Genomic DNA, 20,851 nt, shown 5'->3' with positions numbered 1-20,851 from the left:
GGCCACTGCACTCCAGCCTGGGCGACAGAGCGAGACCCCGTCTCAAAAAAAAAAAAAACAAAAAACTACGAAAGGATTTTAGGCAGTGCCTAGGAATGATTAGATGTGAAATTTTGTAACTAGTAGTAGGATTGAGGGTAGATAGAAGTGGACAGACTGGAAGCATGGACATCTTTTAGGTGATTGTTGCCAAGATACAGACAGGAGATAAGAAGGCCTGACGTGGCCATAGGTTTAAAGAAAGGACGGAAGGCCAGGTACGGTGGCTCACGCCTGTAATCTCAGCACTTTGGGAGGCCGAGGAGGGTGGATCACCTGAAGTCAGGAGTTCAAGACCAGCCTGGGCCAACATGGTGAAACCCTGTCTCTACTGAAAATATAAAAATTAGCTGACCATGGTGGTGGGTACATGTAATCCCAGCTACTTGGAAGGCTGAGACAGGAGATTCGCTTGTACATGGGAAGCAGAGGTTGCAGTGAGCTGAGATCACACCACTGCACTCTAGCCTGGGCGACAGAGTGAGACTTTGTCTTAAAGGAAAGGAGGGAAGGCATTCAGAGACCACTTTTTTGAGGGAGGATTGATAGAACTTATTGGCTAATGGCTTAAGACAGAGAGAGGTCAAGGACGATACAAAGATTTTAAAAAAAAGTGTAAAATGCAAGATTAGTTTGGTATACATATAGCAGTATTGTCGTTGCCCTTCAGGTGTAAGCTGTTCAGATGAAGATGAAAAACCCAGAAAACGAAGGCGAACAAACTCTTCCAGCTCCTCTCCTGTTGTTCTAAAGGAAGTTCCAAAGGCCGTTGTTCCAGTCTCAAAGACGATCACTGTGCCTGTGAGTGGTAGTCCCAAGATGAGCAACATCATGCAGAGCATTGCCAACTCCTTACCACCCCACATGTCTCCTGTGAAAATAACCTTCACTAAACCGTCAACACAGACAACAAACACAACAACACAGAAGGTATGTAGTGGAGGGAGTCTCTGCCTGCCAATTGTTTCTTTCAGACAGTATGATTCAGATTTAATAAACATGCACTGAGTGCTTACTATGTGCTTGGCATTATGCTGGGGATGTTCACATCTTTTACTTTGTTTAATTCTCCAGATAAGGCTTTGGGATAGGTATTATTATTTCACTTTTGCAGATGAGGCTTTGCGATGTTAAATGACTTGCCTAATATGACACAGCTAGCCAATCTCTTCTAAGAATTGTGCTCTATTTTATCATTGTAATCCTATTTGGAAAAAAATTTAAATAGAAAAACAATTTTAACCTTTATTTGTATGACCTTCCCTGTAGGAACTCAGATTTTAATTTGCCAAAGTAGTAAAGTTGTCAGGTGTTTCATAGAAGAAAGGAAGGATATAATTAAGTGAATAACTTTTGTTCTCTTCTTTTTAAATTCTTTGTATGCTATTATTAATTCATTCTTAAACTCTTATCTAAATATGTTGAAGTCATTAGTATTTTGTCAGTTTCATGTTATTAGACCCCTCTGTCTTCCCACACTGATCTGGATGGACCATAATGGCTCTCTAGGCTTGTTGCACACCTATATTTCTGGGATCTCTCCTTAACCATCATTCTGATCTTCTTTATTAGTTTCTTTGCTCATTTTGCTAGAGCATATCCTCCAGTAGCTACCTGGTTTATGGGTGGATGGAAAGTAAATTTTTGGGGGCCTTGCATGGTAGACTGCAAATTTCTTTATTCTACCTTCCCACTTTTTTTATGGTTTAACTAGGAAAAGTATTCTAGGTTGTAGGTCATTTTCCCTGTCAATTTTTGAAGGTGTTGTTGCTTTGTTGGCTTCCAGCTTCCATTATTGATTTTGGGAAGTCCAGTGCCATTCTAATTTCAGATCCTGTTTTTCTCTTTACAAACTTTCAATAACTTTCAGAATTCTGAAATTTCAAGGTAATGTTCCTTGGTGTGGGTCTTTATTTCATCCATTAGGTTGTATACTCAGTAGGCCCTTTTATTCTGAATATTTATGTCCTTCAATTCTGCTACATTTCTTGAGTTATTTATTTGGTTTGTCTCTGTTTTCTCTTTTTGGATCACCTGTTACTTGCCTATTGAACTGACTGGATTGATCCATTTATCTTTCTCATTGCCATTTTCCATTTGTTTGCATTGTTTTCCTACTCTCATACAATGGTTAAAAGCCTATATTTTGGAATTGGACTTCCTGGATTCAGATCCCAGCTTTTGCCACTTACTAGCTATGTGACTGTGGGAAAACCAACTCTCTACCTGAGTTTTCTCGTCTATAAAACAGAGAAAACAATGTATTTATTTTATAGAACTTTTGGGTGTAAATACATGAAATAATATATGAAAAATTGTTAGAGCCTTGCACGTAGTAAATGCTCAGTATTTTTATTTTCTTTATCATTTAATTTTATTTTTCACTACATTTATATGATTTTTCATTTTTGCTCTCATACTTTAAGTTTCTAGTAACTCTTTTTCTCTGAAAGTTCCTTTAAAAAAAAAAAGCATCCTGCTCTTTCATAGAAGCATTGTATTTTCTTACCTAATGAGATTCATGACAATTTTTTAAATGTTTTCTTCTTTCATTCTCTCTGTAAGTTCCTTTTATCTATTTGTTTTGATCTCTTTTATTTAGTTTTCTTAAGTGTCTGGCTGTCTGCTTACAAATGAAAATAGGCACTAAAAAGGTGACAGAAAGCTCTGTGTGTATGGGTGGGACATGCTGACTGGTGACTTTCATCATAAATTGACCCAACTGGACTGTTTTGTTCAGGAACATCCACTACCCCTTTACCTCCACCATTTGTCACTGTCTTTAGGGCTTTTGTTTGGACTGGTAGATTGCTCAGAAATATCCCAGTTTCCTACCTTGAGTAATATAAGGCTGGGTGGCAGTGTTTTGTTTGGGGGTTAAATGGAGGGAAAGGGCTGGGTGGGCTCACCATTCATAATATATATACTTCACTTAACTCCTCTGTTTTTAGCATAGTACCTGGCCTCTCAGATGTGCCTGATGTCATTAGATTTCTTTGTCAATCTCCCTCATGACACTAAATTCTTAGCCTTCCTTAGGATGGGAGAGAATAACTAGGGATCTAAATGGTTCTTAAATAGATTTTCAACTAATTTTCCTCTCTTTAGTTGCACGTTTATCCCCACTTCAGAAGTATCTGGTGTTCTCAATTCGTGAGTCTTTCTGGGGCTCACAAATGCAGGTTGCCTTATTTTTTGTTATTGTTTACTGTGTTAGGTTTTTACTTTCTTGGATATGCTTAATCCATTCCTATTTGTCTGTTTTTCAGTTTCCAAACTATATAGCTGTTGTCTCCTTTTTGTTTTGACCTTACAGGTTTATGTGCCTTTTCCCTTTTTAAAAAACAATCCCTTCTTGCTATTTTAGAGGGATTTTGGGGAAGGAGTTTAGGTAAATTGTGTGGTCTTTCAACCTTTGAATCTTTATTCCTGTGATAACTTCCCCTTAAAGAACCTCCTCGAGTTTCCTGCAAAGATGTCATTATATAATATATTAAAAATTATCATTATTTTCTTAGTAACTAGAAATGATAATGAGCTGATCTGTGGGATGTAATTCTATTTTCAGTCTGAAGATGAGGGATTATGGTATGGTATTAGAATCAAACAAAAACGTTTAGAGTCAGGAGTCCTGGGTTGGAACCCTAGCTCTTCTAGTATGACCTAAATAAATTAGTCTTTCTAAATCTGTTCACTCATTTATGAGATGAGAATGATGTCATCTTAGGACATTATTGCAAGGATTAAATGAGATTGGATATTTAAAGAGCAATATAAGGTATGTATTCAACAATTGTTGGTTCCTTCCCTTGCAGGTATTTTATGTAATATAGAGTTTTGTTTATTTACACTGTTGATTAATAGCTGTTCCAAATAAATGAATTCATCACTTCATTGAAGCATATCCTTTCATATATAGAAATTAACTATTTTTGATGACTTCTTAAGTTTTATACTGAAGATAATTTTTACATTTTTATTTGATGACTCCAAGACAATCTTTCTGAATGTCACTTTTTATATGCTATTATAGTTATTGCTTTCTAAGCTGGCCCTGTATTAGGTGGCATCATTCTGCTCTACCCTGAATTTTTAAGTCTGCTTACTTAAATGTTTTTACTGCCTTTGTTGCTGGATCTTATTTTCTCAGTAATTCTTCTCTCTTCCCTGCTTCTTGTCTACCCTTTTAATTTGGTATTTGAGAAATAGTAAAGCAAAGCAATAGCTAAAAGACTACCTACCTCCCATCCATATCCTTCTATTCCCGTGCTCTGTTTTATTGTTATTCATTATACTTATAACTAGTTGATATTATATTGCAAAGTTTTTATCTTCTGTTTCTCCCAGGGACTATAAGCTGCTAAGGGTAGAGACTTTGTCTTATTCTTCAATGTATTTCCTAGTATTTAGAATAGTACCTGGCACGTAGTAAGTGCTAATTAATGTTTGTTGAATGAGTAAATTAATTAATGAACAAATAGATGTATCTGGTTCCAATACTGGTTTAGCTACCGCCCTTGAGCCTGTTTCTTTATAAAATAAAGATGATCATAGGCCAGGTGTGGTGGCTCACACCTGTAATCCCAGCACTTTGGGAGGCCGAGGCAGGGGGATCACCTGAGGGTGGGAGTTCGAGACCAGCCTGATCAACATGGAGAAACTCCGTTCCTACTAAAAATACAAAATTAGCTGGGCATGGGGGCGCATGCCTGTAATCCCAGCTACTCGGGAGGCTGAGGCAGGAGAATTGCTTGAACCCGGGAGACAGAGGTTGCAGTAAGCCGAGATCATGTCATCGCACTCCAGCCTGGGAAACAGGAGTGAAACTCCATCTCAAAAAAAGAAAATACTTAACATAGTACATACAGTGAGTGCGCAGTAAATGTCACCTAATACTATTAACTTTTCAGTCTTCTTTGGTAGACTAAGCTAAAAATACGTGTAGCAGATGAGGGCTCAGTGAAGTTTGTGAACTTTTTTTAAGTTCACTGACTTTACCATATATTTATTTTTATTTTTTTTCTTCTGAATTTTCAATTGAGAATGGATAGTTGAGGTTTTCAGACTTGTGATATTTATAAGAGGGCATATTTATCTCCCAAGTTATATATGAGCCATACCGTGGAAGTTCAGGTTCAGAACCTTAGATTTGTCTTACTGTGGTTAAAAAAACAAATGTTTAAAACAAATTAAATTAAAAATAAGACTCATTCATTCCACAAATATTTATTGAGCACCTACTATGTTCCAGATGTAAAACTGTACTCTTACTTCATGTGTACTCAATGCCATTACTTTTATCATTTTATGGACAAGCCAATATGGGTAGGACTAATAAATGTTCTTGGAGTTTTATGTTTTCCTCTTGCTTGGGTAATTGGATTTTTCTGAAATCTATCCAAGGCTGTCGCCATTATTGCATTCACCTTGGATTTGTCACAAATCCTGTATAAGGCAACTTAGGAATTATTGTAGGTGAAGTGATTTTTATATTAAGTATAATTATTTATGAATTTGTGGACTTTATTCAAATTCAAATAGGTAATATATTTTCAGGGTAGACACATTTCCACCTGTGTTAATGTGGTGCCTTCATTTTAAATATAACATTGATGCAGCACTTGTATATCAAAGCAGCAGAATTTAGCTTTATGCCTTCATGTGCTTGATTGATATTTTTCATTTTGTCCTTAGGGTGCAAGTCCCAGCACTCTTAAGGAGTTTTTGTGAGTGCTAGAAGGTCAGTAATTTGAATTATGGCCTGAATAAACACTGTTTGGTTCACTTGGTTTTAAACCCCTATACTTCCCCCTATTGTAATGAGTAACTTTAAAGTGCAAGTAGGTTTCCTCCAAGGTGGATCTCTAATGAAGGATAACTTCTTTTCAGATCAGAAATCATCTTGCAGACTGAAATCTCAAAATAGATTTTATCATTTGTATCTGTAACCTAAATATGCTCTTAAAGACTCTAGATTCATTTTGCTGAAGTTTTGTCTTAATGTTAAAGCCTACATGTATACTCTAATTCTGAAATTGCAAATATTTGGTACAAGTGTGAATGCTTCCCTTGTCCTTGCCCATGACAGACATTGCTAATTAACTGTGGCATACTTTCCTGCTAAGCGTTGGTGAATTCTTATCTGTGCCTCAGAGTCCTTATAAGCATTGTGCTCCAGGAGGCTGCTACAATTAGTTCAGAACTGGCAAAAGTGAACCCTAATTTGCCATTGCTACTCTAATGGTTTGGCTGTGGCAGCAGCTGTGAATTCTTTGGATTCTCAGAGGTATCAGAATTTGGAGAAAAAATAAGAAAAGTTTTAAGTGAAACAAAATATATTGAAATACATTTTCAGATTGATTTGATGTATAATGCCTTTACTGATATCCTTTTCACATTTATTAAGTAGTAGTAATAAGCTACTAAGTACCATTTGTTGACTGCCAAATATTGACCACCTGCTATGTGCCTAGCACTATGTCAGATGCTTAACATCATTGTATCTTTTAATCCTTGTAATGACTTTGCAAGGTAGGTATTATTATCCCCATTTTATAGATGAAAATCAGAGTGCAGAGATTCCAACATGTCCAGGGGCCTGCCATTTTTAAGTGGCAGAGGCAGGATCTAAGTTCAGGTTCATTTGACTCCTAAACTTGTGGTCTTTTTACCATATTGATCTATTTCTCAGTTGGTATCATGGTTGATTGTTGTTTTCTAATAATGCTATGTAGGTGTTTGCTAATCAAGCCTATCTATAAATATGCTGGTCGACTCTATACAGGTGTTTGCTGATCTTATGTATCTTTCTTGATGCCTCAAATAATTAACTAACAAACTCCTTAAAGTAATGGACAAGTACTTATATCTTGTAATTCTCTGTAACACTGGATAAGTACTTATATTTTGTAATTCACTGTAACACCCAAAGTGTATAATAATAATGTTATGGTCAGAGCTTCTTTGAGATGTAGGTCCTGAGTACAGACATATTCAGTAAATTTTGACTGACTGACTTCCAGCCTTCTTTAGAAGTGATATAAAAATGCAAAAGAATTTTCCCTTAAATTCTTTAGATTTTTCAAAACAGTTTTTCTTTTCTAGGTAGGTACAAATAATGTCATTTAAAGAGGAAGTAGATAATCTGCTCTGTTTTGGGTTTTACTCTACCACCCCAGAATAAAAATGTGATACTACAGACTTCTAAATAATTTTTGTGTTCTCATTTGTAAAATGGGGATAATAATAGTACATGTGTCATAGAATTGTTGGGAGATTTAAATAAGCCGATACATATTAGCCCTAGGGGCTATTCTTGATTCTGTTCTCTTCCTTAACCCTGCCATTTCCATTCATCAACAAATCCTATTCTCTCTACTTTTCAAAATAATCTGACTCTGATCTCTTCTCTTGATTTCTACTACTAACAGTCCAGTGCAAGCAGCCTCTATCATTTTTTGCTTGGTCTGATGCAATAGTTTAACTGGTCTCACTGTTTCCCCTCTTGCCTCTTATCATGTAGCAGCTAGAGTGATCTTTTAAAACATACGTCAAATTTTGTTTTTCTTCCTACTTAAAATCTTCTGTGGCTTTCTATTATACTTAGTATAAAAATCTAAATTCTGCATTTAATGTAGCCCCTGCTTGCTTTTCCAATTCCTCTTTGCCCTATGTGCTTTTTGCTACACTGCCTTCCTTTCTGTTTTTAAATTTATCAAGCTACTTCTGACATTATGTCCTTTCCTTCATACTGTTCTCTCTGTCTGGAATGATTTGTCGCTAAATCATCTACAGTTTTCCACTTATACTGGCAAAACCTTGACATCTCTTTCCTGCCTCTCTTTTTCTCCATTCTTCATTTCAACATACAAGCAAATCCTCTTGGCTTTACCTTTGCAGTGTATTCAGAATCTGTTCACTTTTTACCTCCTTCTGCCACAGATACTTTGGTCACCATCATCCCTGCCTGGTTTGTTACAGGAGCTTCTTAATTTGTCTTCCTGTTTCTACCTTCATTGCCCTACTGTACTTTTTACCTAACAGGTAATGATTTTTTAAAAAATGGACTTTATTTTTTAAAACAGTTGTAGATTTACAGAAAAATTGAGAAGATAGTACAGAGAGTTCTCATATACTCCGCACCTAGTTTTCTTGTTCTCTTTGTTTCGTTTTGTTTTTTACCCACTTCCTGAGAAGTCCCCTTTATTCTGAACATTTTACATTGGTGTGATACATTGTTATAGCTAATGAACAGTATTAATACATTGATGTTAAAATTAAGTCCATGGTTTATTCATATTTCCTTGTTTTTTACCTATTGTCTTTTTCTGTTCCAGGATACCATATTATATTTAGTTGTTGTTTCTCCTTAGACTCCTCTTGATTCCTCTTTACTGTGAAAGTTTCTCAGACTTTCCTTTTTATTGATGACCTTGAGAGTTTTGAGGAGTACTGGTCAAGTATCTTGTAGATATCCCAACTATTAGAATTTGTCTAATGTTCTTCTCATGATTAGACTATGATTATGGGCTTTTGGACAGAAGACCTCAGAGAGAAAGTACCTTTTTCATCACATCACATAAAGGGTATAATATTGTCAACATGCTCTTAAATGGTTTAGTCCTCAATTACTTCTCTGCAGTTGTCTACTACTACTTTGTACCCTATACATTTGTATCCTGTTCACTAGATCTTTGAAGTTTCTTGAACATACCAAGCTTGCTTCTGCTTTGGGGCCTTTGTATTTGCTGCTCCCTGTGCTGATGGATGGTCTTCTGGGTAGCACCATGGTTCATATCCCTACTTCCTTCTGGTTTCTGCTCATATGTCACCTTACTGAGAGGTCTTTATTGAATACATTATTTAAAAAAATCATACAGTGCTCCCATCATTCTTTATTCTCCTACCATACTTTTTTGTCTCTTCCATTTGTCTCTACGTGACATATGCTTAGTTTTCTGTTTATTTCTCTCCCACTACTAAAATGTAAGCTACTTGAAAGTATGAACTTTGTTTCTTTTGTTCATTCTTCTATTCTCCAGCGTCTAGGACTATGCCTGGCACATAGTAGGCGCTCAATAAATATTTATAAACAAATGAATGTTTAAATTACTTTCTAGAAATAGTGTGCCAGTTTAGACTCCCTAAGTAGTATGCTGAATTGTCTACTTTGCTGTATCTTATACAGCATTGATGTTATCTTTTAAAATACTTGATTTGTAAAATTGTTGCTTTTAAGTACATTTTGATGATTACTAGTAAAGGAAATTTTTAATATATTTTTAGTTGTATATTCTTCTCTGTTGAATTGCTTCTTCGTTTTTCATAAGCTATTTTTGAATTGTATGTAGCTGTGAGTGTAGATATATTCGTAGTATAGTAGGTACATAAAAATAACTTATTTTTTATTCCTTAGGTTATTATAGTCACCACATCACCAAGCTCAACCTTCGTGCCCAACATTCTCTCCAAATCCCATAACTATGCAGCAGTCACTAAGCTTGTACCAACGTCAGTCATTGCTTCTACAACCCAGAAGCCTCCAGTTGTTATAACTGCTTCACAGTCCTCTCTGGTCAGTAATAGCAGCAGTGGCAGCAGCAGTTCTACACCATCACCTATTCCTAATACAGTTGCAGTAACAGCTGTGGTGTCCTCTACACCATCTGTGGTCATGTCAACAGTAGCACAAGGTGAGTGCTGTTTCACAATTCTGTCACAGTTGCTATATGGAATTTTGAAGAAAACTTGGTGGATGTGTTTTTCTGCTTTGGATATGAAGGTCCCTACTCTTAGACCCAAGATCACCACCCCATGTACCCCAGTTTGAGTATGTCAAGATGGTAGGTGATTCCATTTTCTTATATTAATATGCTTGCCCCAAGTTGTTTTGCACAGTACCTGATGACCTGGGCTGCTAACATTTACAAAATGTAGGTTAAATCTTGTCACAATAAATTTCAAAGGGCTGTACAAATATATTTAATATAATGAAATTTTTAAATGAGAAATTTGAAATTATATTACCATAGGTTCTTCAGAGGAAACATCAAGTACACAACCTCTTCAAAGTAAATGATAAGAAGTAGGAGGAAGAAGACAGTTTCAAGGATATGCCATTTGCCTTTTCTTCAGTTTCCTACATTTTTCTTTCCTTTTTCTTACATTTTTCTTTTTTTTTTTTGTTGAGACAGGGTCTTGCTCTGTCACCCAGGCTAAAGTGCAGTGGAGCAATCTTGACTCACTGCAACCTCCACCTGCCGGGCCTAAGTGATCCTTCCACCTCAGCCTTCTGAGTAGCTGGGACCACAGGCACACACCACCATACCCCACTATTTTTTTTTGTATTTTTGGTAGAGACGGAGTCTCGCCGTGTTGCCCAGGCTGGTCTGGAACTCCTGAGTTCAGGCAATCCACCCACCTCAGCCTCCCAAAGTGCTGGTTTTACAGGGACCAGCCACTGTGCTCCGCTAGTCTCCTAAATTTTTCTGTATGGATAGATGATGGAAATATTAACTGAAGAGCAACTGAGACCTGAACTCAAGGGCAATTGCTGCTTAATAGCAGAGGAGACCGGGCGCAGTGGCTCATGCCTGTAATCCCAGCACTTTGGGAAGCGGAGGCAGGCGAATCACTTGAGGTCAGGAGTTCACGAACAGCCTGGCCAACATGGTGAAACCCTGTCTCTACTAAAAAAATACAAAAATTAGCCGGGCATGGTAGTGCACACCTGTAATCCCAGCTACTCGGGAGGCTGAGGCAGGAGAATCATTTGAACCCGGGAGGCAGAAATTGTAGTGAGCTGAGATTGCTCCACTGTGCTCCAGCCCTGATGACAGAGCGAGACCCTGTCTCAAAAAAAAAAAAGGCAAAGGAAAGGAAATGTGGAAATCTCAGTTCCATTTTAGCTTAGTTTCCTATATGAAAGACAAATAGCATATCGTCAGAAACTTCCTTTTTTCAGTGTTGGTAGGTCTTAAGAGAGTGATCAGAGGGAAGCATATGTTATATAGAATTCATACCCATATTTATAGTCTGTTAAAGGGAGCTTAGAAGCAATATAGAAGAGTACTTGGTATTAGTTTTCATTGAGTTTTATGTGAATCATACATAACTCAAGACAGACTGGGGCTTGGAAATATTCTAGTTTATGAACTAGGCGTGAATGCAAGCACTTGAGTAGGAAAACAGTGTCTTGATTGCTTTAATGATGTGTTGTGTGTTTTATGTAACTGTAAGCAAGGAAGAGATTACATAGATATGATGCAGTCACTGTTTGTTCACTCTGCAGCTGTTATATAGTAGGATATGGGAGCATCTGTCATTTTCTGGTTCTGATACCCATTTAATGTCTCAATCAATGATAAGAAGTAGCAGTCTTCAAATTTCCTTTTGTGTTACCTTAAGTAATTAAAAAAAAAATCCAACATTTCTATTTATACAGCAGTGAATGAGAATATAGTCCTGTTAAATACAGAAATATTTATTTTTTGAGATAGAGTCTCCCTCTGTCGCCCAGGCTAGAGTGTAGTGGCGTGATCTTGGCTCATTGCAACCTCCGCCTCCCGGGTTCAAGCAATTTTCCTGCCTCAGCCACCCCAGTAGCTGGGACTACAGGTGTATGCTACCAAGCCTGGCTAATTTTTATATTTCTACTAGAGGTGGTGTTTTGCTATGTTGCCCAGGCTGGTCTTGAACTCCTGGCCTCTAGAGATCCCCCCACTTCAGCCTACCGAAGTGCTGGGATTACAGGTATGCACCCTCATGCCTGGCCTAAATATAAAAATAATTTTTATACAGAAAATTTGTGTAAAATGTTGGTTACAAACATGTTCCGAATTCACCATTTTATCATTTGAAGGTTAAGAGAAGGAAAGGCCACCTGACTCCTCACCTGACTGATGCGTGTATCAACCCTAATAGGAATTATCATCTATTGATAGTTGTTTTTCTCTGCCAATACTCATCAAACAGTTTGCTGGTTTTACTGTATTAGAAAGATTATTGGCCGGGCGCGGTGGCTCAAGCCTGTAATCCCAGCACTTTGGGAGGCCGAGGCGGGCGGATCACGAGGTCAGGAGATCGAGACCATCCTGGCTAACCCGGTGAAACCCCGTCTCTACTAAAAAAATACAAAAAACTAGCCGGGCGAGGTGGCGGGCGCCTGTAGTCCCAGCTGCTCGGGAGGCTGAGGCAGGAGAATGGCGTGAACCCGGGAGGCGGAGGTTGCAGTGAGCTGAGATCCGGCCACTACACTCCAGCCTGGGCGACAGAGCGAGACGCTGTCTCAAAAAAAAAAAAAAAAAAAAAAAGAAAGATTATTGTTTTTCCAAGATAGATGTTACTATTTGAGGTAAGAGATATTTCTCTTGGTTACTAATAAAATATCTTCAAGCAAAATGAATATTCCAGGCTTCTGTTTTTCATTCTTAATTTTCTCCAGGTAGCCACTGAATCTCTTAGGAACTTACGACTTTCTTCATTTTCTCCTTTGCTTCTTAGCATTCTACATCTGTTTGAGTCTTAAGTAATTATAGGGGAGCTGGAAGTGACATCCCAGAGATTTCTCTTAAAGTCACTGGAAGTTAATAGAGAATGAAGGATGTGAAAGTAAACTCTGAATATAGATACTCAAGTAAACGATGTGATTATTTTGTTTCTGTTTGACATATTTAATTTAGGTGTTATTAGTACTAAGAAATCAAGGAGTTTTTTTTTTTTTTTAAAGGTAATATTGGTGGAAGTGGTAACACATAGTCTGCATTTGTGATTCTGCCTGCAGGGCTTCTGTAGCAGCTCCTGTGTGGTACATCAGGCCAGAGGGCATTCAGTGTCTGCTTCTACTATGGACTACAGACATTGTTTTAGAGCTGATGTATCTCTGGTTATGCTTGTAGAGGTAGCTGATGGTAGAGGGGAAAGGGTCTTAGCAGTAACTTGGTAAATGACTCCATTTTTGTAAGTGTAGTGATGGTCCACACTACATTAATTGATGTAGTTATGTCTCTTTTAACTTAGTGGTCTTCTCTCTCTTTTGTCCTTGCAACTTACTTGTTGAAGAAATAACTAATTTTTCCTGAGAGTTTCCCGTAGTCTGGATTTTACTGATTTCATTTGTGTAGTGTAGTTTAACAAGGTCTCCTGTTCAATGTATTTCCATAAAACTGGTAGCCAAATCTAGGAGCTTGATTAGATTCAAGTATGATTGTTTTTGGAAACAGGAAGAATGAACATTTTATAAGTGGTGGTGTATGCTTCTTGTTGCATCATTTTAAGAGACACATAATGTCTGTTTTTTCCCTTTAGTGATGTTAACATTGACTAGAGGATACAAATGTTACCACATGGTTTTAATAGCTATTAATAATCTTTGCCTAGATCTATTATTTTATTGGTTATTGCAAAATGCATTTTATCTTTATTTTCATTTATTAGCTAGAATTCTTAAAGAAGAACTTTCCTTTATTATTATTGCTTACCCTAAGGTACAATTCATATGGGAAAAGCAGGATACATGCCTGATTATTTCTCTTTATTTGTATGTTTTCAGATGAATTGGTTCATCGGCCAATAAGATTTTAACTCCCCACATTATTAAGATTTTTAGTGTCTATCAATACATTGCAGATCTTCCTTCTGGTGCTCACATTGTTCCATCCTTTGCGGTGGGAGCCTCTTTAAGTTGGTTTCTAAATTCTTTTGACACAACTCCATTAGTCTTTAATAGTGTCCTTGTTTCATGGTATGTTGAGATGTTCCAGGTTCATCTTGTACATTTTCTCCCTTAGACTTGAAATTAGACATTTTTTCAGGGAGTCCTGGTTTCTTAGTGAAAAATGGTGTTTAGATACCACAATCTGGGCATTGTGGGGGTGTTCATTACTACTGCATTGGTCATTGTTTCTGCATTTTATTGGTGGACAGAGCTAGAGTTCTTTTTTGTTTGAGAGGAAATATATCATCAGTTCATGCTGATATTACTAATTCCAATTTATAATTATGGGTTTTAACTTTTTCTATTTGTATGTTTGTATCTTTTTTCTTCTGATGATACAGGAAGAATCTTTAGGAACTAGAAAAATCCTGATTTCTAATGATTAATAAAATTATACCTTTAATGTATAATACATAATAGTTTCAGAATAATAGAACCAATATGATTATTGAACATAAATTTTTATTGTAGTTATTTCATTTTTAAGGGTATTGTAAGGATATACAGTCAAATTACTGTATTTAAAAGTCACTTGAAATAATTCTTTTCTCTGTAGTCAAGCATTATAGTTTAATTTGTTTCTGGGTTTTTTTTTTTTTTAGATTGTCATTTTGAAAATTTTCGCTAAATTTTATTTATAATTATATAACATATTTATGTAGTTCCAAAATCAAATCCACAAAATCAGGTATGTTCTGAGAAGTCTGTTTATCTGTGACTTCTTCTTCCAACAGTTATTCTGTCCCCATAATGGGTAATCTTTTTAATTTTTATTTCTCCTTTCATTTTTTAACATATAAGCAAATGTGTATTTATTATATTTTACCTTTTTCTTAGATAAACGTAATATATTATACAAACTGTTGTGCACTTTAATATTTGGAAGGAGTAATTTTTAATTTGGTGGTTATAAGTCTGGTGCTGGTAATATAGAAAGAGGTAATAGCTGAAATGTGGTTTGTGTGTACAGAAGGAAATAATTTATATCTTAGATGACTGCTTCTTCACAATTGATTCATCTTCCTTTTTCCTCCAGATTTTGTATTTAACAGGCTAGAAGCTGTAATTAGCTTTTATTGTTATCTCTCAAATCCATTCTCAAATGGGCTATTATTTCTTAGATTGATTCCACTTTTTATTCTGCCTGTTTCTTAGATTAATTGTTGCTACTGTTTTTTAAAATTTTACTTTGGTGAGAAAAATTTGCTCTCATCTTGTTCTTTTCATGTTATTTTATGGACTTCATGAATTATTTACCCAATGCTGTGACAATCTTCTGCTGACCTTTTATTTTCCCTCCTTGACCTGTTTTCAACCTAACAAGTTACTTCCAATTACGTTGTTTCCACTAATATTCCTGCTGTCTGCACTTTATTTACTTTCTTTAGGCTGGCCCTGAATGCAGTTTCTGTTTTCCATTGCCAGTTTCACAAAATACCTTCCCTGTGAAATCCCCCAACCCTATCAGTTCAACATGGTTCCCATTTAGTATCTAAAAGCATTTAAAAGTTATTTAAAACCTAACAATATTAGTAGGTCAGACAGTTTCGGAGAACAATAGAGAACAAAGCGCTACCAGTAATCCCACCACTGTACCACAATAGCACTTTCTTTTTCTGTATTATTACCTTTTTACCCGTGTGAATAATTTTTTTTTTTTTGAGACGGAGTCCCGCTCTGTCACCCACACTGGAGGGCAGTGGTGCGATCTCAGCTCACTGCAATCTCTGCCTCCCAGGTTCAAGCGATTCTCCTGCCTCAGCCTCCTGTGTAGCTGGGATTACAGGTGTGTGCCACCACGCCCAGCAAATTTTTGTATTTTTAGTAGAAACGGGGTTTCACCATGTTAGTCAGGCTGGCCTTGCACTCCTGACCTCATGAGCCACCTGCTTCAGCCTCCCAAAGTGCTGGAATTATAGGCGTGAGCCACCGCACCTGGCTGTGAATAATATTTTTTACATATTTGGAATAAAAAGTTCATATTCTATTTGGTAGCATGCTTTCTTCATATATCGTTGCTTCATTAACATTATTCTATTTTTCTATAAATATCCTAATTATTTTCAGAGCTGTTTAATATTTTTATTATTGCATAATTTATTAAATTATTCTATAATATATAATAATTTATTAAATTATTCCCTTATTGTTGGGTATCTAGTGTGTTTCCAGGATTTGATATTCTAGATTTAACTATAGTTAACATCCTTGTGAATTTAATTGAGCCTTCCCTTTTCTTAGAACCAGCACTCAGGAAGGAGCAGGATTACCAAATAGAAGAACTGGAATTTTTTTGTAGAATTTACTAAATGCTGTATTTTATCCCCATGAACTATACCCTTTCAGAATATTTCATTAGTATCTGGCCACTATTAAGTCCTTATTCTTCTTGTTTAAAAAAAAATAGGGTGGAGGGAATAATTTTGGCGATTAAAAAAAATTGAGTAGCATACTGCTTAACCAGTACAGTTGCATCATCCCAAATCTGAAAATCTGAAATCTGAAATGCTCTAAAATCTGAAGCTTTCTGAGTGCCAACTGATGCCACAAGTGGACAATTGCACACCTGACTTCATGTGGTAAATTGCAATCAAAACACAGGTGCACACCACACAGTTTATTCAGCATTCCCAAGGGAAAAAAGACTCCTTCTGCCTTCTGTAGCAGTAATATATCTTTTCCTTGCACACCCAGATTCCCCTGACACAAGCACTCCCACAGCGGGTAATAAAATGGCATGTATGCAGGCTGGATGTGCCAATAACAGGTTCCCCGCAATGCTCCACATGGGGCCAAGACCTATGTGTATCACTTACCATGGTTTTTTTGCTTATTTTCTGTTCTGTGGTGTAAAGATGTTGAAAATGTCAAAAAGGCCTGCAGATACCTCTGAGGGGTAATAGTGACAAGGAAACGAGGAAGCACTTAAGTTTATCTATAGCACAGAAAGACAAGCTGTTGGAGAAACTGGACAGTGGTGTTAAGTGTGCAGTGTGTTGCAGAAGAGTATGGTGTTGGAATGACTACCATATATGACCTGAAAAAACAAAAGGATAAGCTATTGAAATTCTGTGCTGAAATGATGAACAGAAGTTAATGAAAAATAGAAATATGCTGCATAAAGCTAAAAATGAAGATCTCGATCACGTATTGAAAGAGTGGATCCATCAGCATTGTAGTGAACTCATGTCACTTAATGGTAATACTGATCATGAAATAAGCAAAGATCTATCATGATTAACTAAAAATTGAAGGAAGCTGTGAATATTCAACAGGCCATTTGCAGAAATTTAAGAAGAGATGCGGCATTACAGTTTTAAAACTGTGGTGATAAAGCATTTTTTGATAACAAAGCAGCAAGAAGTTCATTGACAAGTTTGCCACAGTCACCGCTGATTACTATCTTATGCCAGAACAAGTCAATAATGCTGGTGAAACATCACTGTTTTGGTGTTAATGCCCCAGAAAGATACTGACTACAGCTGATGAGACAGCCAATACAGGTATTAAGGATGCCAAGGACAGAATAACTGGGATGGGATGTGGTAATGTAGGAGGCACTCATAAATGCTGTGATGGGCAAAAGCTTGCCTTCTTGCTGTTTTTAAGGAGTGAATTTCTTACCAGTCTGTTATTATGGTAACAAAAAAGCATGTATTACTGGGGATATCTTTTCTGATTGGTTTCCAAACATCTTGTACCAGCAGCTTGTGTTCATTGCAGGGCAGCTGGACTGTGCAACAATGGCAAGATTTTATTTCTTGATGACTATTCTCATCTTCCAGTTGAAATTCTCCTCAAAAATAATGTTTATGCCATGTACTTTCCCCCATTGTGACTTTATTAATTCAGCCATGCAGCCAAGGTAGCCTTAGACCAATGAAGAGTTACATAAAAATACTTTCTTGGGGGAGTGGCTGGCAAGATAGCTGAATAGGAACAGCTGTGGTCTGCAGCGCCCAGCGAGATCAACACAGAAGGCAGATGATTTCTGCATTTCCAACTGAGGTACCTGGCTCATCTCATTGGGATTGGTTAGACAGTGGATGCAGCCCATGGAGGGTTAGCCAAAGCAAAGTGGGGTGTTACCTCACCCAGGAAGCGCAAGGGGTTGGAGAACTCCCTTGTCTAGCCAAGGGAAGCCGTGAGGGACCCTGCTGTGAGGGATGGTGCATTCAGGCCCACATACTATGCTTTTCCCGTGGTGTTTGCAACCCACAGACCAGGAGATTCCTTCGGGTGCCTACACCACCCAGGGCCCTGGGTTTCAAGCACAAAACTGGGCAGCTGTTTGGGCAGACACCAAGCTAGCTTTAGGAGTTTTTCTTTGTTTGTTTGTTGTTTGTTTTTTGGACGGAGTCTTGCTCTGTTGCCCAGACTGGTGTGCAGTGGTGCCATCTCGGCTCACTGCAAGCGCCGCCTCCCAGGTTCATGCTACTCTCCTCCCTCAGCCTCTGGAGTAGCTGGGACTACAGGCACCTGCCACCATGCCCGGCTAATTTTTTGTATTATTAGTAGACATGGAGTTTCATCATGTTAGCCAGGATGGTCTCAATCTCCTGACCTCGTAATCCACCCACCTCAGCCTCCCAAAGTGCTGGGATTACAGGTGTGAGTCACCACACCCAGCCAGGAGTTTTGTTTTGGTTTTTTTTTCATACCTCAGTGGCACTTGGAACACCAGTGAGATAGAACCCTTCACTCCCCTGGAAAGGGGGCTGAAGCCAGGGAGCCAAGTGGTCTAGCTCAGTGGATCCCAATCCCATGGAACCCAGCAAGCTAAGATCCACTGGCTTGAAATTCTCACTGCCAGCACAGCAGTCTGAAGTCAACCTGGGTCGCTGGAGCTTGGTGGGGGGAGGGGTGACCACCATTACTTAGGCTTGAGTAGGTGGTTTTTCCCCTCAGAGTGTAAAGAAAGCCACAGGGAAGTTCGAACTGGGCGGAGCCCACTGCAGCTCGTCAAAGCCGCTGTAGCCAGACTGCCTGTCTAGATTCTTCCTCTGTGGGCAGGGCAGCTCTGAAAGAAAGGCAGCAGCCCCAGTCAGGGGCTTATAGGTAAAACTCCCATCTCCCTGGAACAGAGCACCTGGGGGAAGGGGCCGCTGTGGGCGCACTTCAGCAGACTTAAACGTTCCTGCTTACCAGGTCTGAAGAGAGCAGCAGATCTTCCAGCAGAACACTCGAGCTCTGCTAAGGGACAGACTGCCTCGAAACCTCGCAGCAGGGGTTGATAGACACCTCATACAGGAGAGCTCTGGCTGGCATCTGGCAGGTGCCCCTCTGGGACAAAGCCTCCAGGGGAAGGAACAGGCAGCGATCTTTGCTATTCTGCAGCCTCCGCTGGTGATACCCAGGCAAACAGGGTCTGGAGTGTACCTCCAGCAAACTCCAGCAGACCTGCAGCAGAGGGGCCTGGGTGTTAGCAGGAAAACTAACAAACAGAAAGGAATAGCATCAACATCAACAAAAAGGACGTCCACACAGAAACCCCATCTAAAGGTCACCAACATCAAAGACCAAAGGTAGATAAATCCATGAAGATGAGGAAAAACCAGCACAGAAAGGCTGAAAATTCCAAAAACCAGAACGCCTCTTTTCCTCCAAAGGATCACAACTCCTCACCAGCAAAGGAACAAAACTGGACGGAGAATGAGTTTGACGAATTGACAGAAGTAGGCTTCAGAAGGTGGGTATTAACAAACCTCTCTGAGCTAAAGGAACATGTTCTAACCCAATGCGAGGAAGCTAAGAACCTTGAAAAAATGTTAGAGGAATTTCTAATTAGAATAATCAGTTTAGAGAAAAACATAAATGACCTGATGGAGCTGAAAAACACAGCACGAGAACTTTGTGAAGCATACACAAGTATCAATAGCCGAATCAATCAAGCAGGAGAAAGGATATCAGAGATTGAATATCAACTTAATGAAATGAAGCATGAAGACAAGATTAGAGAAAAAAGATGAATGAACAAAGCCTCCAAGAAATATGGGACTATGTGAAAAGACCAGACCTACGTTTGATTGGTGTACCTGAAAGTGATGGGGAGAATGGAACCAAGTTGGAAAACACTTGAAGAGTATTATCCAGGAGAACTTCCCCAACCTAGCAAGATAGGCCAAAATTCAAATTCAGGAAATACAGAGAACACCACAAAAATACTCCTTGAGAAGAGCAACCCCAAGACACATAATCGTCAGATTTACCAAGGTTGAAATGAAGGAAAAAAGGTTAAGGGCAGCCAGAGCGAAAGGTAGGGTTACCCACAAAGGGAGGCCCATCAGACGAACAGCGGATCTCTCTGCAGAAACCCTACAAGCCAGAAGAGAGTGGGGGCCAAAATTTAACATTCTTAAAAGAATTTTCAACCCAGAATTTCATATCCAGCTAGACTAAGCTTCATTAGCGAAGGAGAAATAAAATCCTTCACAGACAAGCAAATGCTGAGAGATTTTGTCACCGCCAGGCCCGCCTTACAAGAACTCCTGAAGGAAGCACCAAATATGGAAAGGAAAAACCAGTACCAGCCACTGGAAAAACATACCAAATTGTAAAGACCATTGACACTATGAAGAAACTGTGTCAACTAATGGACAAAATAACCACCTGGCATCATAATGACAGGATCAAATTCACACATAACAATATTAACCTTAAATGTAAACAGGCTAAATGCCCCAAGTGAAAAACACAGACTAGTAAATTGGATAAAGAGTCAAGACTGATCAGTGTGCTGTATTCAGGAGACCCATCCCGTGTGAAAGATACACATAGGCTCAAAATAAAGGGATGAAGGAATAGTTACCGAACAAATGGAAAGCAAAAAAAAAGCAAGGATTGCAATCTTAGTCTCTGATAAAACAGACTTTAAACCAACAAAGATCACAAAAGACAAATAAGGACATTACATGATGGTAAAGGGATCAATGCAACAAGAAGAGCTAACTATCCTAAATATATATGCAGCCAATACAGGAGCACCCAGATTAATAAAGCAAGATCTTAGAGACCTACAAAGAGACAGACTCCCACACAATAATAGTGGGAGACTTGAACACCCCACTGTCAATATTAGACAGATCAACAAGACAAAAA

At 38.2% G+C, this 20,851-nt stretch overlaps 1 protein-coding gene across 5 annotated transcripts in view; it reads left to right on the top strand.

Annotated features, from left to right (window-relative positions):
- LOC105509639 (chromosome unknown open reading frame, human C11orf30) overlaps positions 1-20,851 on the top strand; it is a 105,879-nt gene that overhangs the window by 19,713 nt on the left and 65,315 nt on the right. For all 5 annotated transcript variants that reach the window (XM_011938962.1, XM_011938960.1, XM_011938963.1 and 2 more), the window contains 2 exons: positions 710-969; positions 9,455-9,731. In XM_011938962.1, the coding sequence (XP_011794352.1) occupies positions 710-969; positions 9,455-9,731 (537 nt within the window). The remainder of the gene's footprint in view (positions 1-709; positions 970-9,454; positions 9,732-20,851) is intronic.

This window comes from Colobus angolensis, unplaced genomic scaffold, assembly GCF_000951035.1.
Source record: "Colobus angolensis palliatus isolate OR3802 unplaced genomic scaffold, Cang.pa_1.0 Scaffold179, whole genome shotgun sequence".
Taxonomy (NCBI): Eukaryota; Metazoa; Chordata; class Mammalia; order Primates; family Cercopithecidae; genus Colobus; species Colobus angolensis.
This window is presented reverse-complemented; position numbering and strand designations above follow the sequence as displayed.